The following is a 27,198-nucleotide window of genomic DNA, read 5'->3' on the forward strand; positions in this document are numbered from 1 at the left end:
CGTTTTCTAACTTATCAGTCCATCATCAGTGAACCTAAAAGTACGTAATCCCACTTAATAAAATAGAAAACGGGTGAAATTTTGACTGTTAAAATTGAAAAATATGGTTAAGATTACTTACTCCCCGTCCTTGCAAAATAGCCACAATATCAAACACTGGTTGGGTGAAATGTTCTAACTACATAGCAAAAATTATAAAATTGATTGGCTTAAAGTGGATGCCAATGGATTACTTCCAGAAACATGATGCTCCACTGCTCTACGTTAACAGCAGTAAGCAGTAAACACGTTAACGTAGAGCAGTAGAGCATCATATTTCTGGAAGTATTCCACTGGCATCCACTTTAAGCCAAACTATTTTATAATTTTTGCTATGTAGTTAGAACATTTCACCTAACCAGTGTTTGGCATTGTGGCTATTTTGCAAGGATAGGGAGTAAGTAATCTTAACCACACTTTTTAATTTTAACAGTCAAAATTTCACCCTTTTTCCATTTTATTATGTGGAATTACTTACTTTTAGGTTCACTGATGATGGACTGATAAGTCCAAAAACGTTTTGAACGCCATCCTTTTGGATTTTTTAAAAAAATTAAATTTTTTATTAAAATATTATATGTACTAATTACACCAGGGAGTGTTTTACTTCACGTTAAGGCCATCGGTACATAATTCGCAAATATTTTACGGCTATCCCTAATTTTTCTGTCTTTACACGGCAAATTACGTGTAGTAAAATTCTCACTGGTATGGATATGTAAAGTTTACTTGACAATGTCATCATTAACTTTAAAGATGGCTTTTGAATGCTCTTGGATAACTGTTGCTTGTATAATTAATTGCCTTAATTATTAATTTAGTTAATTAATAATTATTATGATAATTTTTTCACTAACTATGTATTCAGTGATTGTAATAATTTATCTACTGTACAACAAAAACTAATAATCAATCGAGAAAAGAGGAAAAGTGATAAAGTGATTTTTTAATAATATATTGCTACTATGAAACGATTACAATTTTGAACATCTTTAATAACAAAATACTTGGATCACTGAATGTATCCTGGTGTATTCTCTGCTTGGATCTTCCATAAATAATAAACAATAAATAACTTTTTATTAAGTTCACCTCTTAAATCAATTATTTATCAAATACACTATCAATATTATTTAATCAACAACTCAAAATATTCCCGATGCCATGTCAAATATTTAAAATTGTCACTGTCTGACTGACAATATGCTGACGAGTTCATATAGTTCTATTCTATTCGACTGAGTGCGTTGTAAGACAAAGATAGATTTGGAAAATATTACCACCGACATTGTGTTCATTTTTTTCGAATCCTAAAAAACTAATAAATATCTTTGAAAAATTTAAACGCAGAATGAAAGACTAAATTATTACGGAGGGCCGAAAGTCCCTTAGAATAAATAAAAATTTATTTTGAATGAGATATTTGAAATTAAAAATCACACTAAATTTTCTCTTAGTTTTTCACCCCTGCAACTTATTAAAATAAACATTATAGAAGTTCTCAGGGACTTTCGTCCTTCGCTAATAACGTAATCTTTCATTCTGCGTTTAAATTTTTCAAAAATACTTATTAGTTTTCTCAGGATTCGAAAAAAATGAATCCCATTTGAATAGCATTGGAGCAGAGACTACGTACCCATTCCCTTAAGTCATTTAACTAGATGGTATACAGCCAACTTTCGAGAACTATCCCGTTTTATTTATGATTTTTTTAGTATTTTATAGCCTTATTATTTCAGAAAATCGATGTAATGATATTGTTGCTATACAGGTAAGTGTCATTTTATACCGGGTGTAACAATCATACTGTGTTTTTTCCTTAAAGTTCTGAACACCCTGTGGAATATTCTAGCATATATATTAAGCATTCGCTTAAGTTCGATAATAAACGAGATATGTACTTTTATATTACAAATGAGGTATGCTATTTGGTCTTGATCAATATAATTCCAAATCTCGAGAGCTACTGTTTCTACCTCTTGTAAGGTTCTAGGAGGTGGCAAACGCTGTCGTAGTCTTCTGCCAATTATGTCACACAAATGTTCAATTGGGTTAAGATCTGGACTATGCGATGGCCAATTCAAAGTCCGAAGATTTACCTGTTGTAAATATTCGATTACAGTTTTTGAACGTGAGGTCTTGCATTATCGTGTATTAGCAAAAAATTGTTACCATTATAAGGAGCCGATAGCATGCTAGCTAAGTTCTTCGCTATGTAAGATCACTGGACCTCGATTTTTTACCCTTCGCTTCGTTATCGAACGTATTCGCTTCGTATCTGTTTAGTGTACAGATAGCGAATAATCGATAACGAAGCGAACAGTAAAAAATCGTGGTCCTGCTTGAACACACTCATCGCGGGTCAAATTCCTTTGTAGCGCGTTCCATTTCCACCAAACAACAAACAAAAATACAGACTTAATTGAAACTTTAAATAATAAATCTACTAATTTTCACAACAAGTCGGACACTTTTTGACTGTTAACAATTTGGTCTATTAAATTGGTAATTTCTCATAGCCTACTTTAGGTTTTTCTATTAAACTAAGCTGAAAATGAGGATTTGTTGATGAAAAACATGACTAGTTGTTAATGTACCTAACTTTCTTATCCAACATAAGCAAATGAATCAAAAAAAATTAATAAAGCCTAGGGCTACAATTAAGTTGTTTTAATTTCAATATTTTCTATGTGCTAGAATATTCCACAGGGTGTTCCGAACTTAAAAAAAAAAACAGTATGATTGTTATACCCGGTATAAAATGACATTTACCTGCCTAGCAACAATACTATTACATCGATTTTCTTAAATAATAAGGCTATAACATACTAAAAAATCATTCAAATCGGACAACAGGTTTAGGAAATTCGAGACATCTAACATGTCCCATTTTTAAGGTGCTCCGTTTATTTTGCCGCTGTGGCTAATTGATTTTTGCAAGTTCACTAGATATATCATTTAACATTTGCAAATGTCCCTTGGTATAGTGTAAGTAAGAAATATAGTAGACCGCGCTTTAAGAGTGGAACGTTTGAACTGTTATCTGTTTACACATAGCGACCGGCTTAGACCTTCAGACCGATTCAGTGTGCCTGAAGCGTTTAGATGAGAAGTAATTCCTTACTAGAGTGTAGGTGTCTACACCTATACCGACACCGTTAAATTATTAACAAATTTTCAGCTTGCTATTAATCAACTTTTTTTGGTATGCGGGATCCAGGCCTATATATAATTAGAACAAATTACTAAATAGAGGCAAGAAAGTGGGCGAATTTACATACGATATGTTCTGCTTTAACGGTATATATCTTAAGTAAAAAATTAATATTTTTAATTACATATTCAATTACCAGAAAAAACAGTCACCGCACTATAGCTTAAAGCAGAACTAAAAATCAACAAAGCTGACCGTTCTACTATATGCCTTACTTATACTATATGTCAGTGGCGGCTCGTCAGGGTCGGCAGTGCCGACCCACACATTTATGGACACATTATAGATTTTTTAAATATTTAATTTAATCGGAGTTGATGATATTCGTTTCTGTGAAATAAAAAATATATCTGTGAGATAATACAGACTAAATTTTATTCATTGTTTTTAAAAGACTTCGATCCTGATACGTTAGTTAAGTGATCCCTGTGCGCTGTGCGTAAGAGACTTTTCAAATTAATGATCCTATAGCCATGAACCCGCACCCGATTGTGTGAATTCTTATATAAAGCCCGGCACGGCATGCCGCTGCCGTCCCCAGATCGAGGATTTGCTATATAATAAGAAGCTATGGAATATTAGCCGATAGGCAACCAATTATACATTCTCCTTACTTATTTGAATGCAAAGTACGGCAGCGGGTACCTCTGCCGAGGCCGAGCGGTGATCTCCAAACGGCAGAAACTCACGTACGTAGCCACGTATTGCTTTGCTGGCGCGCCCGGGATAATTATGAAATAGGTAAGTAGTTTTACGTCGTTTAATTATTAATATTATTATTGATATTGTAATTCTTTTAAGTTGTTAGGAATTACCATTTAGGGGACAGGATGTAACGAAGCATTCGTTAAATCAAGTTAATTATAGAGAACAAATAAAATTGTTTAACAAATACGATCTGGAATTTTCTAATTTATTTTCTGACTCGAAGAATATACCGGCGTACCTAAAACAGCACAGAATGAAAGAATCAATTAGTAGTTACCTTTTGATCCTTTTCGGTAGAAGTAGACGAAACTACTGATAGAGGTAACATGTCATTCACAAGTATCAATAATTGTTCTTCGATACGCGTTACGTCAAAATTTATGAGAGGTTGTTAGGTTTTCAGACGTGAGTAGAAGCCATAAGACAGAATATATTTTTGGTGTTTTAATTTAAAGGATAGATTAAATTTTTTGATATCAAAAATAAATTGGTAAGGCAAATTTATGACGGAGCTGTCTTGATGTCCAGTGAATTGTATGGTCTCCGGACAACAGTTAAAACAATTGCACTAGGCAAAACTATTATTTACTCACTGTTATAAGTCATTGACCTCTTTGACTATTCAAAATTTAAAAGTTACGCCAAAGAATTTTCAAAATATCTATTAGACAAGTTCATTAAAAATTATCCATCATTTTTTAATCAAATAAAATAAGAAAATGAATTAACAGTTTTATATTCTGATCCAAATATTTTCGGAAGGTGGGATAAGTTACAAACTATGTATAATTTTATATACTGCAATTCATTAGGTACAACAAACTGTTCCCGAAATTAATAAATTATTGTGCTCAAATGTGGGCAAATTCTGTCTCAAATGAACGGGATTTCTCTTGTCTCAAAAGAGTCAAAACGTATTGTCGAAACACCATGAAACAGGAGAGAATGTCAAACTTGTCTCAAATGTCGATAGAAAAAAACTTTTAAAATCCCTCCAAAACAATAATAAATTTTACAATTACATACATTATAACCCATTTTGCTACTTCGAAACAACATAGACTAGAGTTAATTTATAAACAGGTATAGTAATTTATAGGAAAAAAACAAAAAAAATAAAAATAAAAAAAAAACAAAAACCAAACATCTCCTATGGAAATGAAGCCTTTGGAGACAAAACCTTGCCGACCCTGTCCCTAAAGCCAAGAGCCGCCACTGCTATATGTATAAAATACCGACTTCCATTGGAACTGAGAAGTGAGATAGAAACTTATCCAAAAGTTTACAAGTGGTTATGAAGAAAATCTTTTTTATTTTTTCATAAATTTATCAATATTTAAAGATAACCAATTAAGTAGTCACAGCATACCTGAAAGTTCCAAAGATACCAGTGGTAAAGACAACTTTGACCCTATATTCAACCGGCAACATGGACTCCTGGTGCAGCATAGGCGATATCCATTCCTGGTTGCTTCTCAGATCTATTTTGCAATTTTTGATAAAAATACTGGCTAGGAAGAAATGGTTTCGATGCGTGTCTTGAAGAAGAGCTACAGCTTTCAGCGGTCTTTTTGTTTTTATGTAGAAAGTCCATTCGTGGAGACTATTCTTAGATGATACTGTTACTGATAGTGGACAAGAGCATTGGTCTTCTACGTCATCTATTTTGTTGCACATTAGAGCGTTGGGGTTTGAAGATTGCGCCCATTTTTCCAATATTTCTTCGGTATAAGATTTACCTGTAACAAGTAATTGAGAAGTAAAATAACAAAAAGGTACTTAAAATCAATCTAGGGTGTAAAGGAAAAAATGTACCTACAATTAGTCTTCTTTCAAAACACATTTTCTTACCGAACAGTTCCTTCTCCCTAGCCCTTTGCATTCTCATCTCTCTATAGCGGAATCTCTCTCTCCATTCGGCCAATTCTTCTTCTCCGTGGGCACGAACACACTGCATACCATATCGGCAACAGCCCGTATCCCTCCAGTTATCGCACGGTAGATAACACTCGTGGGTAACACCCCTCGGTGGTGGCCTCCACCGCCAATCGCGTCCGTCGTCTGACATCACTGTCATTTCGTGTGCTTCAGTCTGACAATGGGCACGCAACTCACTCTTTTCTGCAAATGTTACGTTGCAGTACACGCAGGAGACTATAGAAGGTCTCTCGACCTGAAAATTAAAAACGGTACATTTATCTTTCTTGTTTGGATCAATTTTATGTTATACATTGGCCTAAGCCACAAATTGAGCATTTTTAGATTAATATATCAATACAAGCAGCAACACTAGATCTTCGAAATGACAGGGACCTACACAACCTACCTCTATATTTGGCTAGATGGCGCTACATAATTTCTTGTTGCCTTAACGAATATACAGGAAATAGAAATGCAAAGATTGCATTTATCTCAAAACTTCATTTTGGGCTTAGCTCACTGTTGTTCTGATAGCCTCATATGTAAAGGTACATATGGACTCTATGAAAACAAGAAAAGAATCAAGAAATGTTATAAACAGATTCGAAAAGGAGGCAAAATATTTTGCCTAGAAATAAACCACTAAAAGTCAACATGATACCCAAAAATATAGAAAAAAGACAAGTTTACTTTCATATCTAATGATTCAAGGGAATATAATTTCGAGAGAGTGGTCCATTTTACATATTTGGGGGGTTATCATAGAAGAGATAGGTCAGGAAGAATTGGAACTGAATGCCAGACTGGCAAGGGGAAATAAAAGATGGGAAGCTTAAGACCATTGATGAAATGCAAGTATGTATTGACAAAAATAAAGTTCAGGATATAATAAAATGGTAATAAAGCCCATAGTGTTGTATGGCAGTGAAGTATTGACAATAGAGGAAAAAAAAACTGAACAAACCATATAAATAGGGGAAATTGTAAGAGGTAGTCTAAGTTATAAATTAATATTGTAAATTCTGATAATAAGTGCACATTGTAAGTCAGGAAACATAAACTTATAATAAATATGTATTATATAAATTAATTATGTTTTAGTGTAAATAAATTAAAGTAAGTATAAATAAAGACTAAACAAAATAGGTGTAAAATTGTTGATAAATTTTCTTACCTTGACATTTGAAAATCCATTAGTGAAATTAGCATCTAGTATCTTTATCAAGTTTATAGTCTTCTGTTTAGCATTTGTGCAATTTATGAAATTACCTAGAAGCGATTCTAATACAGCCTTAATTTCTTTATTTACATCTGACTCTTGAATCAGTATTAGCCAATCTCTAGCGGCCATATCGGCTTCTGAAATTAAAAAAAAGCAATCAGCATTAATGTAGATATTCTATTTATCTGATATGTACATGTAACGGTTTGAGAAGAATAAATAGAAGTGCAGGTATTATACCTACTTTAAAAGCAATTATATGTTACAATTTATTTTTAAACTGAATTCGCTCTGCCTAGACACAACTGTCTAGTAACGTTGGTAATTTATTTTTTGGGAAATTAGGTTGCTAGACGTGACTGGAAATTACTACACAACCAAACATACCCACTCACAGCCAATATTACTAATAGTAAACAGACATAAATGACATAAAGCTTACGTCAATTAATAATTATTTATTTACACCATTATTGGGACCGTGCAAGTTTGGCAAAGCGACACCTGGTTTCTACGCTCAGCAACATTATTCGCACTTTTAATTATATTAGCCAATTATATTAGTCCTGGTTACTGGATAATTGTCAAGGCCATAGTCCAAAAAAATAATAAAAAGAAAAAATAAGATTCAGGTTATGTTATTAAAACATAAACAATTGTATGTAGTAAATAAAATTAGTTATTAAAATGCAGTACTACAAGCAAAATACAGTTAATTAAATTTACCTTTATATAATAATTGCCTATCATATCAATATTGTGGAGCAATATATAATTTTTCTTCTTCAATGACAGTAGGAATGAAATATACATCAATTTGACAATTTCAATTGACAATATGAATTATTTGAGAAAGTTGCAATATTTCTCCGCTATTCTCGCACGATCGTTTCATGTATCCCCTCTAAGTGCTTGCACACCGCAAATAATGTATTGATAACAAATGAGAAAATTATTTATTGTACAAAATAAAAATATTTTGTAGAAATAAATTCCACAAAATTTTATGGGTTTAGTATATACTCCCACTATTTCCAATAATTCCTATTTTTTAGTGAAAGATTAAGTTGATTTGAGCATTTAATAGGGTGAGGTAAGAATTTTTGTGCTGTATGTTTCCTATTCCGAATGTATCAAAGTGAATCTCGGCAAAGCGTATTCAGTATGCCAATATTTTTAGATTTTCAGTAATACAATATGCTGATGATTTTCTTCTGTATTCACAGGTCAAAGTATATGATAACTCCATTCCAACAAAAAAGATTTGACACAAACAATCGTTTCAGACATAGAGAAGATAAACAATGTCACTAGGCATTTTCTTCAGCCATGAAATATTTCAGAAATCATTATTAACTGCATAGTGACTTAGAAATTATATATCTTACAAAATAATGGAGGAATAATAATTATATTGTCAAATCAAGTTTACAAAACCATAGAAATGGAGAAAAAAGGAAGCAACAGGGAGTAATAAAGAAAATAATAGAAAAATGAATCAAAAGTCAACATTTTAGCACGTAGTTAGTTATTTCTCTGGGTATTTAGGGATTACCACTCCAATGGTTGTAGCAGTTACATATCACAGGCAGTCCAGGGTCCTCACAGCCGTAGGGGCTATGGTGTGTCACATTAATTAAAATAACAAAAAATGGAAGTGAAAAACCAAGAAGAATGGAAATTTTGGATAAAATTGAAAAAGATAAACAAATAACTGTCAGAGAAACATGGAAATGTATCACATGGCTATAGGTCTGCAACTAGTCTATCTATAACAGAATTTTAGGTACCTATTATCATCCATATGAGATATATCAGAAATAAATAAATAATTTTAAGAAATGATGGTCTAATTGACGCAAATCTACAAAAACAGTTTTTAAATTACCAATAATATTATAAATTGATAGGTCAGTGAAAATTTTCAACAAATAAAATCAAGAACTATTAACCCATGGAAAGGAGCTGAGATTGAAAATATTAAGAGGAGCTGAAAGGTTTAAGAAATGAGTTGTTTACAGATAATGAAGCGCAAACAAAAAATACAGAAACAAGAAATGAATATCTTATAAAATAGTGAATGAAATTAAAAATTTCGAACAATTTATGAAGTCCAAGCAATGAATAAAAACAAAAGAAGACTGCAAAAATGGGCAATAAAGAGAGAATATTAAGAGTCAACATTATTTAAATAAACAACAAAAATCATTAGAGAAAAAGTATAAATTATTAACCAAACAGAAGCTGGTGAACAATTCAGGAAGAAATTGAAAAAGAGATGTGATTTACACAGAAAGATGGAAATGCATCACATGGCTAAATGCCTGGAACTAGTCCCTACATCATAGAAGTTTATATACCTGTTATCAATCACATAAAAAAAATGAATGTGTGTGTGTACTTTGTACGCACCTAAGAAGTTATACAGTAGAGCGTCGATTATCCGAACTAATTGGGGGACATGGGTGTTCGGAAAACCGATTCGTTCGGATAATCGAACTATATTGAGATTGTCATACATATTTATCCACAAGTGAATAAAAACCATATTTATACAGGGTGGTTCATCTTATTCGCCTCGGTCTCTGTACGGAAAACCACTTGATATTTTAAAAAAATTTCTTCACAGAAATATACAGGGCCTTTAATACTACAACCTAAAAATAATGTGAATTATACAGGGTGTTCCAAAAAAGAGTGGTATATCAAAATTATATTTTTTCTTATGGAATGCCCTATATCTGATGACATTATTGAATTGACCTTAAAAAATAAGCTATACTGTCATAATAGTTCCCTATACCTAAATACAGGGTGTTTTGATTTATTTCGATTTTTATAAAAATGTAAGGTTTTAGAAAAAAATAAATATCTACCAATCTAAGAAGCAGTAACAAATTATTTCTTGGATCTTAATAAAAGTCTATTTAGCATACTTAAACAGATGCTTATTGCAACAAAATTTCTTACAGGGTGGTCAAAATATGAGATTGTTCTATTAACAAATTCAAGCTGTAATAACTTACTTATTTTAAATGGAACGCCCTGTATCTTACTAGTCTATTGCGTATAAAATTTACTTAGCTTTCAATTTGTACTAGGGTTTCCTATACCTATCTTTTTACAGGGCGGTCAAAATATTAGATTGTTCTATTAACAAATTCAAGCTGTAATAACTTACTTATTTTAAATGGAACACCCTGTATCTTACTAGTGTAACGAGTAGAAAATTTACTTAGCTTTCAATTCTTATTAGGGTTTCCTATACCTATCTCCCTTCATTTTTTAAATATTTAAAGATTTCCTAATTTGTAAGCTTTAAAAATTAGAATTACATAAGTACCTATGTCGTGTTTATGTACAACACATCACCAACACCGGCAATATACTTAGACAAGATTACTGTAATTAATGAAATTTTCAGTGTTATCATGTAGTCACACAGAGTGTTGTATTATTTTAGTTGATTTTGGCCTACATGTGAAATTAAATAATACGTTTATTTTAAACTGCATACCCTATATTAGATGCCGTATTCTGGAAGATATTTAAATTATATTTCATTCCGTATAAGTATTTTCCATATCTTAACCCAACGGTTATTAATTAAATTTAAGAACGCCACTTTTTGTTTGAATCTTTAAATCGCAATTACAAACAATTAAATGCAATGGCTACTTTGACGAAAACGAGCCCATTGTACAAAAATATGTCAAAATGGGTATTTACAGAATAACATGGGAATTTATATCTACAGAATAACATGTGTATTGAGAATGTTAACATGGAATTGAAGAGATTTTAAATATCTTCCATTATAAAGAATAGAATATCGAGTATGTCATTTAAAATAAGAACACTCTGTGTGATTAAATGATAAAAATGTGAATTTTATTAATGAAACTATCTTGACTAAGATATTTAAGTATATTGCCGGTGTTGGTGATGTGTTGTACATAACCACGACATAGGTACTTAATTCTAATTTTTAAAGCTTACAAATTAGGAAATCTTTAAATATTTAAAAAAGGAAGGGAGATAGGTATAGGAAAACCTAATAAGAATTGAAAGCTAAGTAAATTTTCTACTCGATAGACTAGTAAGATACAGGGTGTTCATTTTAAAATAAGTAAGTTATTACACCTTGAATTTGTTAATAGAACAATCTAATATTTTGACCACCCTGTAAAAAGATAGGTATAGGAAACCCTAGTACAAATTGAAAGCTTAGTAAATTTTCTACGCGATAGACTAGTAAGATACAGGGTGTTCCATTTAAAATAAGTAAGTTATTATAGCTTGAATTTGTTAATAGAACAATCTCATATTCTGACCACCCTGTAAGAAATTTTGTTGCAATAAGCATCTGTTTAAGTATGCTAAATAGTCTATTATTAAGATCCAAGAAAGAATTTGTTACTGCTTCTTAGATTCGTAGATATTTATTTTTTTCTAAAACCTTACATTTTTATAAAAATCGAAATAAATCAAAACACCCTGTATTTAGGTATAGGGAACCCTTATGAAAGTATAGCTTATTTTTTAAGGTCAATTCAATAATGTTATCAGATATAGGGCATTCCATAAGAAAAAATATAACTTTGATATACCACTCTTTTTTGGAACACCCTGTATAATTCACATTATTTTTAGGTTGTAGTATTAAAGGACCTGTATATTTCTGTGAAGAAATTTTTTTAAAATATCAAGTGGTTTTCTGTACAGAGACCGAGGCGAATAAGATGAACCACCCTGTATAACTGTATATTTGTTTATACCTTGATAATGACAAATAGCAATTAAACAAAAAAGTGCAGTCTTTGCAACAACATATTTTTGGATACACAATTGAAGAAAATTGAAGATATTATTTATTTATTTATTATTCATTTACGGACCGAAGTCCATTAGTACATGATACAATTAAAATTTTTTACAATTAAAATGTCACACAAATTAGAAAAATAAGATCTAGTAGATACAAAATTGGTAAATACATAACAAACAATAATAAAGAATAAACTTACTTGCTCTCATTCAACAATTGAGAGCTAGAACATTTTGAAATTGACAAATACAACTTATCCTAGAACAAAGACAATAACAGTAGTTGACAAATCAGTCTTGAAATTAGAACATTAAGTTAAGTATAAATATAATTGTGTGGAAAACGCAGTAAAGTCGTTCACAAAGAAATCAATTTGCGGAGATAATGTGTTTGCTAATTTAAGAGTTTTAGAGAGATAGGAACTTGAACTATAATTTGTGCGGTTAATGACCTCGTGGAAGGTGGTCACAGAACGGGTGGTTCTTGAAGGTACATGTAGACCAATTTTATTTAAAAGTGGGATACAGAATTTATGACCATGAATTAAGTTATATAAGAAGCAAAGATCTTTATGTTGACGACGACTCTGTAATGAGTCAAGTCGAATAATTTGCAGTAAAGACTCATAACTTTGACCAGTGAGATGCATCTTATAAGCATAATAACGTAAGAATTTACGCTGAACTTGTTCGATTTTATTAATATGACAGTTATATTGAGGTGACCAAACACATGATGCATAATCTAAATGTGGTCTAACCAAAGAACAATAAAGAAATTTTAAAGAACGACCAGTCGTAAAGTCATAGCTGCATCTTTTAACAAAGCCAAGCATCTTTAATGACTTAGAAACCATGCTATTAATGTGTAGGTTGAAATTTAAGTTAGTATCAAGAATAACACCCAGATCTATAACTGAGTCAACTAATTGTAACCTAGTGTCCCGTATAAAGTATTATATATATATATATATATATATATATATATATATATATATATATATATATATATATATATATATATAGTCTTTTAAGCTAATTGTAACCTAGTGTCCCGTATAAAGTATTTTATATATATATATATATATATATATATATATATATATATATATATATATAGTCTTTTAAGTCCCTTTTACTTTTCAGTGTCGGGACATTGAAGATATTTTAAGCGTTAATTACTAACGCTTGCTCAGTACTCGAGGGCGGGGCGCGGAGTCGGGAGTTCGAATAACCGGTTGTTCGGTTGATCGACGTTAGGATAATCGACGCTCTACTGTACTTCTATTATATGATTTCAGCGAAATAAAATACTTTTAACAGTTTATTTTTATTTTATTAAATATTAAACTGATTTTAATAGTTACTTACCACTTTCCAAATATCCAAAAATTAAAAAAAAAAGACAACAATTGTCCGCATTTGAACCCGGGACCTCTCGATCCGTAGTCGAATGCTGTACCAATGAGGCTACGAAGGCATTGTTTTGACGGTTTCTCGGACATTATGACAAACCACGGTAACAAATAAACGAAGTGAAGTTTACATAAAAATGTTTTAATAATACGTATTACCTTACTCCCGAGGAAGACAAATCCAAAGACACAAAAATTATAATAAATATATTTACTTACTAAAAACACTAATACATTTTTTCCGCACCTTTTTTGGACGGATACATGTAACTTAAAATATTTAGCGACGAACAACATACTGTATCTGTGCGCATGCGCGCAGAATAATAAAAATTCACTCCCTATCGCGCCTAAAGAAGTATAACTTCAAAAAAAATAAGATAAAAAACAAATGATGAAATTTCATGAAATGGTGATTTGATGAAAATCTACAAAAGGAAAATCTACAAGGAAAGGAAAGGTGATTAACCAAGAAGAGAATGAGTTAAGATTTCAAAAAAGGTTTATGAAACAGAAGCACTGGATAAAAACATAAGAAGAAAAGGCAGCAACAAAATGGTAATAAAAAGAGAAAAAATGAGGAATTACCAAATTGCCAAAATTACTTACTTAAATAAAAAACAAAAAAAAAGCAGAGAAAAGAATGTAAGTTATTAACTAAAAAGTAGTTGGTGGACAATTCAGGAAATAATTGAAAAATATAATATATTTTATATATTAGGTTTGTTCGTAGTACGATCCAATCGATCAGCAACCGTTGCCAACCATCAGACGCATGCGCAGTTAACAGTTAGCGCTGCGCAGTTAACAGTTCGAGTTTGTAGACTACGAACATGCTTGCGTCTGATGGTTGGCAACGGTTGCTAATCGTTCTACGAACAAACATATTATAAAATAAATAAAATATATAGATAAGAGATGGCACCAAGTGTCTATATTTGTTTAGCACGAAATTAGTTAAATACTTAACCCGCGAGTAGTCACGCTCACTTCTGTAACGTGAATAGTCACGTGTTAGATTCTATCTCAAAATACGAATTTAAATATGAATTTACAACAAATTTTTATTTTATAGTATTTTTATTTACTTGTTATGTTAGAAATGTTATTTCTAACAATTATTAACGCTAATTGCCTCTCCCTAAAGCCCTAAATTCCACAAAAAGAAGAAGAAGATGAAAAAATAAAAAAAATTCCTACTATTACTACACCCTTCCTCGAGGCACTTAAGAAATTTTTTCAAAATTGCAAAATTTTTCATCAAGTTATCGCGAAAAAGGATAAAATGTGAGATTCTATCTAATGGCGTGACTACTCGCGGGTTACCATTTTCGTATGAATACAGACCCAAGTTACTTATGTCGCAGAATAGCACAGAATGTTAAGCAATTTGTGTGTTTATTTCTCGTCAAGGACAACTGATCTTATACTTACGATTAGTTTTTGTGAAAATTCTCTCTAAAATAAGGACTCTTTTTTAGTTAGGTCAGCGTTTTAACAAAGTTGAAGTAAATGTTTCTGAGGAAAAAAGACTCAAATGTAATAGGGGTGAATAAAAACACTTTATAAATTTATCTAGTTGTCACATTTGTATTTAGATATATTTCTAACAAAATTGTATAAGTAATTTCTTTAATGTTGTTCTGAAGCTATTTTCTTGTGGCATTTTTGCAATTAACTATTTTTGATGGGAAATAAGCCACAATTTTACTAAAAAAAATGATTATATTAAAGTTTCGATGCCCAAATCGGGTGTCGTTGTCAAAATATAAAAAATATTAATGAATTAAACAAAAATGTTGTTGCTTAGTAACAAAAATTCTAATAATTTATTTAATCTGACTCATTTATATCGGTAATTCAGACATATATTATACATTTTAAAGTAGAAGACTTTAAAATGATATTGCCAATATTTATGGGTTGTGTTCCTGGGACGACTTTGTTGAAAGATAGTTCATTCGATTATTCATTCATTCGATCTCATGTAATTGAATGAACTATCTTTCAACAAAGTTGTACCAGGAACGCAACTCACAAATATTGGCAATATCATTTTAAAGTCTTCTATTTTAAAATGGATAATATAATATGTCTGAATTACGGCTATTAATGAGTCAGATTAAATAAATTATTAGAAGAATTTTTGTTACTAAGCAACAACATTTTTGTTTAATTCATTAATATTTTTTGTATCTTGATAATGACACCCGATTTGGGCGTCGAAACGTTAATAAAATCATTTTTTTAGTAAAATTGTGGCTTATTTCCCATCAAAAATACTTAATTAATTTCTTTAAAGTAACAACTTATTCGGAGTTATGCTCATAATCATATCTATAAAATTTTAAAATGCCTCTCCTCTAAAATCGTCTTTTTTGACTTAAGCCTACGTTCTTGCGAAGCAGCAATATACAATTTTCAGAGAAAGATATAAGAAAATATGAATTTAGACAAAGAAATAAATGAAGAGATTTTAGGAAATGGTGATTTGCTGAAAATTGACAAAAGGAAAGGAAAGACTAGTTACATGAGAAATAAGCCACAATTAAATTTGTGGTTTATTTAAATTAAATTAAATAAAAATTATTTCCCATATAAATAGTTAATCATAACAATGCCACAAGGAAATAGCTTCAGAACAACATTAGGAAAGGAAAGGAAAAGTGATAAACGAAAAAGAAGAGGATGGGTTAAGATTTCAAAAGTTTCAAGCATCAAGTAGATAAGCCCTTAAAAATAATGAAGAAAACTAAAATGAAGATAAGCAAAATAGATTGGAAGAAAAGATATATCACTAGAGAGTAATAAAAAAATAAAATCTGAAAAAATCATATCATCATGAAATCTATAGAGTGAATGTTTTTTATGCCAAAATAACAACAAAATTAGATAAAATTTCTGGTAAACAATTAGATACTGACCTATCTAATATGACTTTGTATACAAAATCCATTTTAATGAAAATTTAAGCAAGGAATCTACACACTAATAAACATTATTATATACATACACATTCTCAACTTTGTGGCACAAGTAAAAGACTGAGTTTATACATAATTTTGCACCTTCAAAAAGTGAAAGAAAACCAATGAATCTTTTTTTTCTCTAAGCAAATTTTTTACTAATTCCTTTTTTATCTTGGAGACATACAAATAAAATCAATCATAGTATGTTTGATAGTAGAGTTATCTAATTGCAACAATAAAGTCAAAACAAATGAGGTCAACAATTATTGCTTTCTTATCAATGATTCTGGCTATTCAGCATTCAGGTAGTGAGTAAGTCTGATATAAACCAAGGACAAGTATTTAACTGTTAACAATAAAATGTATAATGGAATGTTTGAATATTACCTGTGAATCTCTTAATCATGTAAAGAGAATGTATAAGCCTTTTTCTAGCCAAGCAGACATTATAATTAGTTTGATCAGGACAAAGTTTGATGATATTTTTGGAATCCACAATAACAGCTTGATGATTATTTAACTCTAAGAAGCATTCTGCTCTATCAGTAAGATACGAAACGACTTGCTCCACTGTATTTTGGTTGATTATAAGGAGTTTATTCAACAACTCTATAGCTTGCACCCAATTTTTTTGTTTCAAATATTCCTGTGCCTGCAATTCCATTGTAGCCGGGGTCATGGAAATTCGTAGCGAATAGAATATAAAGTTTATTGTTACTTTCTTATGTTAGTATTTACATTTAATCTACACTATTAATTTTGATCAAAGAATTAGTTTACAAAACATGAACACTAGACGTCATTTTGACAACTGTGACAGCTGACAAAACACAAAGGACGATTATCACTAACTTCATACCGATACGTTTGTCAATAATTTTCTTCTATTTCTTTTATCTGGCTCAACCTCAACCCTACTACAATATTCAGCAATTGTCTAAACATGACTGAATCCTGATTCTAATGCTGCATCTTAAAATCAGCCTAATATCTGTAATTGGAACGATAAATACAGACTAAAACTAGCATATACAAAGCAAAAAAAAAAAAACATTTACAAAACTTTGCTGGGAAGGATGTGCAGTGATAGATAGCATAAAAAATTACTTCCAGAGTAGTTCAAATGTATCCTTTAAAAAAGAAGAATAGATGTAATCTTGTCATCACATGACGTTTCAATTTATGTTGTGATTTGTCAAATTTTTAATTAAATTCCTCAGTTCACATTTTTCATATCCCTGTAAATTTAGGTTATTTATAAATATATATGTAGAAATTATTTAATGAAAAGATGAGTACGAAAGCGAAAACAGTAGAGAGAAATGGAGCTGCCAAATCCAATTTGCCATCAGTGTGGACTAGAGCTTTTACATCAAACTCAGAATGGCCAGATAAGGTGAGACCATGGCGAGTATCTTTAATAAATAGGTAGAATTAAATGATTGCTCTATTTCAGGAAGAATTTTTGGATGTCATATACTGGTACAGACAAATATTAGGTATAATACTAGGAATAATTTGGGGACTAATACCTTTAAAGGGCTTGCTAGGACTGATGCTGTAAGTTTAATTATTAAGTACTTTTTTTTTATTAAACTAAACATTTATACCTACTGCTGTTCCAATGGATTGCATATGCATGACTTTATTCACAAATTACTTTTTATACTAAAAAATCCACAAGGAAAAAGTTTTCCTGTAGTTGGCTGTATAGCATGCGATATAAAAAAAGGTTAAAATCCTTTATAAAAGGTATATTTAAAATCCCTAAAAAGGGCTACATCACAATCACATAACTAGTTTTCAACTGGTTTACCAGTCATCATCAGTGCTTACCTGAGATGTACATGCTAACCACCAAGATCTAAGTTTACAAAAATATGTGGGTCAAAGCCCCGTAAAATTAGTCTGTCAAGGAAACATCAGTTTAAAATGCTACATTAAGCGTGGATCAAGTCACTTGCCATCATACTTTCACCATGTGAACAAGTCAAATCCGCAGCTCAGATGTTACCTAGGGAATACAGTTGAACCCGCTTATTGGAATAGCCTTCGTGCTAATCAGAAGTATTCCTATAACCGGGATATTCTAATAACCGATCATTAGTCGGTAGTAGAAACGTTTTGGGTCCTCAAATTTCTATTCCTTAAACCGGGATATTCCTTTAAGAGGTATTCTAATAAGCGGGTTTGACTGTATTAGTCAAATACTTTAAACATCCTCGCTTAATGTAGCATTTTAAACAGATGTTTCCTTGACGGGCTACTTTTACAGGGCTTAGACCCACATATTTTTGTAAATTTAGATCTTGGTGGTTAGCATGTATATCTCACGTAATCACTGATGATGACTGGTAAACCAGTTGAAAACTAGTTATGTGATTGTGATGTAGCCCTTTTTAGGGATTTTAAATATACCTTTATAAAGGATTTTAACCTTTTTTTATACTAGGTCCCTTTTTTACTCAGAAACTAGTGTCACAAAATTAAGCTAATTATCAATAGAAATCACAAAAATTTAAACAAGGATAAGCGATACGGCATGTCTTTGATACTAAGAATTTTTATGCTTGTCATTTTCAGTGACATTGGCTCATTTATTGTGTCGGTTTTTCATGTTATTTAAACTTTTAGTTTCTTTTTGTACATTTCATTGTAATTTTGATTTTCAAACACAATTGAATGGGTCCACCAAATAACATTGTAAGCGTCACAAAATTTGTTTTTAAGAAATTGAGCAAAAAGTGGTAAAATTATAATCATGGCAAATTTATACATTTTAAGAGTTAGTAATACAGTACATTGTACAGTTAATTACAAACGGTAACACTTTTTTTCGATTTTTTAAATAGGAATAAATGTGGCACTTACTTTGTTCGTTATTGTTTATTTTCCAGATTACTTTTTGGCTTTTGACTATACATGCCGATGTATTAGTCCAAAAGGCAGGAAAAATCTCTTTGAATTTACTAAAGCTAGATTTTTCACAGTTCATTACTGTGATTGTGTAGAGAAACATACTGCGGTCGGTCAAACGAAACGTAGAACAGGGGTTACTGAGAGGGTATCAAAGTTGCTTTCCTACGAAGGTAATTAAATCCATTTACTAAGGCTGAAAATCAGTACACACATTCTAAATTAAATATAAATAAAAGTTATTATAGTCGGTCAGACTCCCTTGTAAACTGCTTTATTTACAGAATTAAAAAAAATGTAAAATACAAAAGTTATTCAATTTTTAAATTATGATTTTTTGACATATATATGGACAGCGTTATGCATAACTCGACCAAGCGCCATTTCTTAATTATCGAGAACAGCGGATTCTGGTGACACATAGCTAAAACTATCTTGGAAAAAATCCCTGTTATTGTCACGTTAACGGTTACTAAGAAAAAAAAATTAAACCAAGCGACATTAATCCACTTACCATTAAGCGACCATTAAGCAACCAAGAACCGAAAAACTTTGAAGCCATTTATCTCAAAACTATGTTTTGGCGCTTGGTCGAGTTATGCATAACGCCATCCATATCATACTAGGAACGTCATCCATTTGGGCATGATGACGTAATCGACTATTTTTTTTTTTATGAGAATAGGGCTCGTGTGCTAACTTATTTGAAAGGTTATTCAATTCTCTATACAGTAATATAGACATTAACATGATTAATTATACAGGGTGTCCAAAAAAAATTTTTAATTAAATTAATTGTTTAATTAATAATTATTTATTATTTATTGACAGACTGAAGTCCATTAGTACATGATACAATTAAAATGTCACACAAATTATAAAAACAATTCAAAATAAGAACTAGTGCTAGTAGGTACAAAATTGGTAAATACATAATAAACAACAAATGAATAAAATTAAAAAGAAATTTTTTGGACACCCTATATAAATAATGATCTTACTGCTTATAGCACTGTATAGAGAATTGAATAACCTTTCAAATGAGCTAGCACACGACCCCTATTCTCATTTAAAAAAAATAGTCGATTACGTCATCACGCCCAGATGGATGACGTCACTAGTATGATATATCGTCGGCTTACTGCCAAAACCAACCAACTCCATTTTTAAAAGTTTTGAGAAATCTACCTTTTAAACTTTAATTTGAAATGAAAAATCGTCTGAATTTAAATAATGTTGTTCTGAAGCTATTTTCTTGTGGCATTTTTACAATTTTAACTATTTAGAATGGGAAATAAGCCACAATATTATTAAAAAATGATTTTTATTAACGTTTTGACGCCCAAATCGGGTGCCGTTGTCAAAATACAAAATACTATTAACATAAACAAAAATGTTGTTGCTTAGTAAAAAAATTCTTCTAATAATTTATTTAATTTGACTCATTTATATCGGCAATTCAGATACATATAATACATTTTAAAGTAGAAGACTTTAAAATGATATTGCCAATATTTATGAGTTGCGTTCCTGGGACGACTTTACTGAAAGATAGTTCATTCGATTACATGAAATCAACCTCAACTCAAGAATATCGTTCGTAACTATCGAGGGATTAGCATACTATCAGCTATTCCTAAGCTTTTTGATAAATTATTTTCCACCCATCTATCCTGGCACAGTCGCAAAATATTAAATGACGAGCAGCATGGATTTTCTCAAGGTAGATCCACCGTGACCAACCTTTTAACGTATCAGTTTGACCTGTTGAATGCCTTTGAGAGCTCCAAACAGGTAGACAGTGTTTACACGGACTTCTCGAGGGCATTCGATAGAGTTAGTCATAAACATATTGTTGCCAAACTAAGTGCAATGGGTTTGGGTGAGAGCCTTGTAAGATTTTCTTATAGTTTGTTAACTGGGCATACTCAGTTCGTTCGGATTAACAATTACTTATCTAGCGAGATTCAGGTGCTTTCAGGTGTTCCACAGGGGTCTCACTCAGGCCCTGTTTTGTTTAACTTGTTTATTAGAGACCTGAGTACTATAATATTACATTCTGCACTTCTGGCCTTTGCGGACGATTTCAAATTTTATAAGGTTATTGAGTCCGAACTAGACACTGTACTGCTACAAAAGGATCTAAATAACTTATGTGTATGGTGTACTGATAATGGTCTAGAATTAAATGTTAAAAAATGCTTTAGTATTACCTTCAGTCGCTCTAACAATACCATTGTAAAAATGTATATATTGAACAATACTGTTATTGAATCTGTGGACTGTATTAAAGACTTAGGTGTTTTGTTTGACGAAAAATTAACTTTTATACCACATATTACAGACATGATTAATAGGAGTATGCGAAATCTTGGATTTATAACACGTAATAGTTCTCAACTGTCACCGAATTGTTTTTTAAGGTTATATGTTTCTTTTGTGCGCTCATTGCTGGAATATGCCTCAATTATATGGTCACCTTACTATGATTGTCACATTAGAAATATTGAGTCCGTCCAGAAAACATTTCTTCGTTCTTTGGCATTTCGAGCTCATATCAATATTCGTCAGGGTTTTAACATTAATTATGATCTGGTTAATCAAACATTTAAATTGGATAGCTTGGAAGTAAGAAGGGCTAAATCAGATTTAACAATCATTTATAAAATATTAAATGGTCTATATCATTGCCCAACTATCTTACAAGCTATAAGCCTCAATACTGTCCAAAGACGGGTTTCCCCAATTTTTCGCATACCTTATCATAATACGAACTATTGCTTTTACTCCCCATTGTCACGCACCTTGCGTCTAATTAATCATAATCAAAACAGTCTTGATCCATTTGTGGACAGTCTTCGTGTATTTAAAAGAATCATACATAATTCAGTAACTGAAGTAAAGCACTAAGTTCCTATAATTTATTAATTATTTATTATTGTTACTAATTTAATTTTGTTGGTTTTTATTGTTGTCATTGTTGTCATTTTTATTATCTTTTGTTATTTGTTATTTTAGGTTAAAATTGGTTATCTTTACTGTTTACCATAATATTTCATTTTTTTTTATAAATTTTTTGTAAATTGGCTCTGCCGTTTATTGAATAAAATAAAATAAAATAAAATAAAAGAATATCCGTCACAAAAAAAATCATAGCATGTGATCTGTCTTTAAAAAGACAACCACATGCAACGGTGACATTAACATTCTCGCGTTAGAGATCTCATAGTAAGTCACGAGGGAAAACCACGAAAAACCTCGTGATACTATCCCGACATCGTAAGTATTTGGTCTTACATTTAATTTACTCTCAAAATTAATATCAAATTCTGGCTTTACTATAATTTTGTTTAAATTATATTGTGGCTATATTTAAATTATATTTAAATTTTTAATAATATTGTGGCTTATTTCCCATTCTAAATAGTTAAAATTTAAATAATGATTTAATAATTGAAAAATATGACAAAAATATTTTTTAGTTATTAATTTTTTTTTTAAATTCAGTCGATTTTCAATTTCAAATTAAAGTTTAAAAAATAGATTTCCCAAAACTTTTAAAATGGAGTTGGTTGGTTTTGGTAGTAAGCCGACGATATATGTCAAAAAATCATAATTTAAAAATCGAATAACTTTTCTATTTTACATTTTTTTTTAATTCTGTAAATAAAGCAGTTTACAAGGTGGTCAAAATATAGTGAATAACCCTGTACATTCATTGGGGCTGACCGACCGGCTCTGTTCCGTCATACAGCTGACAGACTATAATAACTTTTATTTATATTCAATTTAGAATGTGTGTACTGATTTTCAGCCTTAGTAAGTGGATTTAATTACCTTCGTAGGAAAACAACTTTGATACCCTATCAGTAACCCCTGTTCTATGTTTTGCTTGACTGACCGCAGTATGTTTCTCTACACAATCACAGTAATCAACTGTGAAAAATTTAGCTTTAGTAAATTCAACGAGATTTTTCAGCACTGCCTCTCCGCCTATACTTATACTTATTCCTCTTCACTCCATGCGGAGCATAGGGCGTCAACTGTCTGCCTCCATTCTGTCCTATCCTTTGCACTAATCTTTATTTCTGCCCAGGTTTTCCCAATAGCATTAATTTCTTTGTCCACACTTCTTTTCCATGTTTCTACGGGTCTACCTGGTCTTCTCTTGCCATGTGGTGTGTATTCTAGGGCTTGCCTCGCTATGTCTGTATCAGGTCTTCTTAGTGTGTGCCCCATCCAACTCCATTTCCTTTTGCATATTGTCTTAGATATAGGTACCTGGTTAGTTATTGTCCATAATTCTTGGTTTGATATGCGGTTTGGCCAGTAAATGTTAAGAATCTTCCTTAGGCATTTATTTATAAACACTTGCATCTGTCCGATACATTTTCTTGACACTTTCCAAGTTTCTGCTCCATATAATAACACAGTCTTCACGTTGCTGTTGAATAATCTTATCTTGGTTTTACTTGTCATCTGACGTGAAGACCACATTTTCCTTAGCATATTGAATGCGTTTTGAGCTATTCCTATTCTCCGTTTTACGTCCTCCTCCGTCCCTCCTTTGTTGTTCAAAATACTGCCCAAGTAGTTAAATTTCTCTACCGTTTCTAATTCCGTGCCTCCCAGTGATATTCCCATTTCTCTTCTCTCCACCTATATGTTTCACTTAATGTTTTGACAACTTGCTTGCAAATCAATCATTACGTTTGTGCAAAGATCCGTTGGAACAACTGTACTTGTTATCTTATGTGTAATCTTGTTTTTTAGATTTGCCCTCATAAATGCAGGTATAATGTATTTCTACTTTAATAGTTTTCAAAATGTTGATGAAGATGAGTATGGAGGAGCCTGGGAATTAACAAAAGAAGGATTTATGACTTCTTTTGCAGGGTTTTTGGTATGTATTTGATGCAAAAAGCAATTCAATTTGTGTACAATTGTTTTGGGAACAGTAGGATGTGATATTTGCAATAATTATTTTGATACTGATTTTATTAGCTGATTATATCTTTATTGTGTTTTGATACAGTTTTGATACGAATTGAATACGGACTTAACGTAAAACTGACGAATTTTCTTTGTTATAGATATTTAAAGTGAGATTAACTTGTCAATTTATTCAAAGAGTAAATAGTTGATAAATAAATGAATCGATTATTGTTGAAAGGGGGTAAACGTCATTTTCTACTTTTCGAGTTACAGTAAAAACCCTCTCTCTTTCTTTATCTGCGTAATTTGGTGTTGAAAGGAAGCAAGCACTGATGCACTGCATGGACATAGTTTATACTGAGAAGCTGCATTTAACACCAAATGACGTGCATATAGAAAGAAAGAAGGGTTTTTTACTATAACTCGAAAAGTTGAAAATGGTGCTTACCCCCTTTCAACGATAAATGATTCAAATAAATAAAATGTTACTGGGATATTGACTGTGAAACCTATAGTTTCATTCACCTAATCATATTTTTCTTTGTTCTTGAAGACGATAATTACCTAATATACAAAGATATTGTTGAGGAGTTTGGTATTTCACAGTTTCCCATTAATAAGGAACAGTAGTTTGGATGATCTCTAAATCACCTGTTGTGAAATCATAAATCATGTACCATAACTAGATTAACTGTACAGATTAATTCAAGTCTATTATTATTTTTTCATATTTTCTGTTTTAAACTGAACCAAAAAATTTAGTGATATTCATCCTACTGGTGTAATATGTATTATTTCTATTTTTATATAAAGTAACTTCCATGCTACTAAACACACTGTTGCACTGTTTACTTTTATGTCTAGTGACATCTAGAATGTCAGAAAATGTAAAGAAACCAATATAAACACAGAAAGTTGACATATTATAGAACAGCTGTAATTGAAGTTTATAGTTCTCTTTGTAAATTGGGAGAGACAGGAACAAGGTGGCTAGCAGGTCTATTTAATAGAATTATGGAAGTTGGACAAATGCCAGACGAATGGAGAAGCAGTATACTGATACCTGTTTACAAAAACAAGGGAGATATACAACAATGTACAAACTACAGGGCTATAAAACTGCTTAGCCACACCATGAAAATATGGGAAAGAGTAATTGATAGACGGATATGTGAAGAGACTGAAATATCTGAGAATCAATTTGGCTTTATGCAGGGTAGATCAACAACAGATGCAATTTTCATTATAAGGCAGTTGATGGAAAAATACAGGAGTAAAGAAACAAACGCTCATATGGTATTCATTGATCTTGAGAAAGCATATGATAGAGTTCCTCGAGAGATTCTGTGGTGGGCACTCAATAAGAAAGGAGTTCCTGGTGAATATGTAAAGATTGTGAGGGATATGTATGAGGGAGTAACGACTAGTGTTAGGACAGGTGTGGGAGAGACTGATAAATTTCATGTGAAAGTAGGATTGCATCAAGGTTCTGTGCTTAGTCCGTATTTATTCTCATTAGTTTTGGACCAGATAACAGCGAAAATACAGGGTAACATTCCATGGTGCTTAATGTATGCTGATGATGTCGTGTTAGTAGGAAATAGTGAAAGAGACTTAGAACAAAAACTGGAACAGTGGAGACAAGCTCTGGAGGAAAGAGGTTTAAAACTTAGTAGGACAAAAACAGAGTATTTGGAATGTTCATTTAAAGATGGAGCTACTACAAATAAAATGGTATCTTTGGATGGTGAAATGATTGTAAAAAGCAATAGTTTTAAGTACCTAGGATCGGTATTACAGAGTAATGGAGAAATAGATGGAGATGCATGCAGTAGAATGAGGGCTGGATGGATGAAGTGGAAAGAAGCGAGTGGTATGTTGTGTGACAGAAAAATCCCAATGAAGCTGAAGGGAAAATTCTATAAGACCAGCTATGATGTACGGAACTGAATGTTGGGCAGTGAAAAAGAAAGAGGAACAGCGAATGCATGTGGCGGAAATGAGAATGCTTAGATGGATGAGTGGAGTGACAAAAAAGGATAAAATTAGAAATGAATATATTAGGGGAAGTCTAGGTGTGGCACCAATTGATGCCAAAATGAAGAGCACAGGTTAAGATGGTTTGGTCATGTTCAACGTCGAGACGTTAACCACCCAATACGAAGAATAGCTGAAGTGCGGAAGGAGTAGAAGAGGAAGACCAAAGAAGACCTGGGGGGAGACGATAAGGCAGGACATGTTGGTAAAGGGGATTAACATTGATATGCCCCAAGATAGAATTGTGGAGAAATGCAATTAGGGAAGCCGACCCCGCATAGGGATAAGGCAAAGAGAATGATGATGATGAGTAACAATAGTATTCACTAGTATTTTTTGTATGGAAAAAGAATTATTTTGATTAATTTCATGACAGTCACATGACAGACCTAAGAGTCACAGGTGAGAAGGGGCCAGATTAGCCCACACCTAGAAATTAGGTACACATGTGTCTACCAGCATGGCGCTTACTGTATACTAAATACAATATGTGTACTTATTGAGATAATTCTTTTGCAGGTTACATGGATAATCATTTATTCCGGACTATATTATGAAGTAGACAAATTTTCATAAAGATTTCCTTCATTTTTCATTCCAACCCAATAATTTATAATATCAGCCTTTTTTAAATTTGCAAAATTTTTGTAATAGTGACCATTGTAGAAACTGTATCAATTTAGAAAAAGAAGAGGTAGCAATTTTTTACCTATTTCCAGTTTTAAATAAGATATTACAATCAGTGGATATAAGATTTTCCTACTCGACTGATTACCTGTTATGGATATGAAAATATATTGTTTTTAATAAACTCATTTTCTTTATAATACTTTTTTAATTTCCTTTTTAATCTCTTTATTTATAGTATCATGCTTAAACTGTTAACTGTTAAACTATTATTCTTTATCCCTTTGTTAACATTTCCTCCACATACACTGAATATTTACAGCTAATGTGACCAAAAGTCCATCTATTACTTCATGGCCTTTACCTATG

The 27,198-nt window shown here is 31.5% G+C and overlaps 2 protein-coding genes across 2 annotated transcripts in view; one reads left to right on the forward strand and one right to left on the reverse strand.

Annotated features, from left to right (window-relative positions):
• The window catches only part of LOC114329787 (probable helicase with zinc finger domain), a 52,021-nt gene extending 34,876 nt beyond the window's left edge, over positions 1 to 17,145 (reverse strand). Inside the window, exons 1-4 of the mRNA XM_028279002.2 lie at positions 16,702 to 17,145; positions 7,056 to 7,240; positions 5,813 to 6,134; positions 5,331 to 5,700 (exon numbers count right to left, since the gene is read on the reverse strand). Of these exons, the coding sequence (XP_028134803.1) occupies positions 5,331 to 5,700; positions 5,813 to 6,134; positions 7,056 to 7,240; positions 16,702 to 16,993 (1,169 nt within the window). The 5' untranslated portion in view covers positions 16,994 to 17,145. The remainder of the gene's footprint in view (positions 1 to 5,330; positions 5,701 to 5,812; positions 6,135 to 7,055; positions 7,241 to 16,701) is intronic.
• Positions 17,146 to 17,451: 306 nt separating this feature from the next.
• LOC114329786 (respirasome Complex Assembly Factor 1) lies at positions 17,452 to 27,029 on the forward strand. Its single transcript, XM_050662479.1, has 4 exons — positions 17,452 to 17,710; positions 17,771 to 17,874; positions 24,004 to 24,133; positions 26,722 to 27,029. The coding sequence occupies exons 1-4, from the start codon at positions 17,606 to 17,608 to the stop codon at positions 26,776 to 26,778; spliced, it is 396 nt and encodes a 131-aa protein (XP_050518436.1). The 5' UTR covers positions 17,452 to 17,605; the 3' UTR covers positions 26,779 to 27,029.
• The last annotated feature ends 169 nt before the right edge of the window (positions 27,030 to 27,198 follow it).

This window comes from Diabrotica virgifera, chromosome 9 (genome assembly GCF_917563875.1).
Source record: "Diabrotica virgifera virgifera chromosome 9, PGI_DIABVI_V3a".
Classification (NCBI taxonomy): Eukaryota; Metazoa; Arthropoda; class Insecta; order Coleoptera; family Chrysomelidae; genus Diabrotica; species Diabrotica virgifera.

Coding starts and splice junctions, on each gene's coding strand:
- LOC114329786 (XM_050662479.1), top strand. CDS start 17,606: ATGAGTACGAAAGCGAAAACAGTAGAGAGAAATGGAGCTGCCAAATCC. Junction 17,875..24,003: donor GGCTTGCTAGGACTGATGCT/GTAAGTTTAATT, acceptor CTTGTTTTTTAG/ATTTGCCCTCATAAATGCAG. Junction 24,134..26,721: donor CTTCTTTTGCAGGGTTTTTG/GTATGTATTTGA, acceptor ATTCTTTTGCAG/GTTACATGGATAATCATTTA.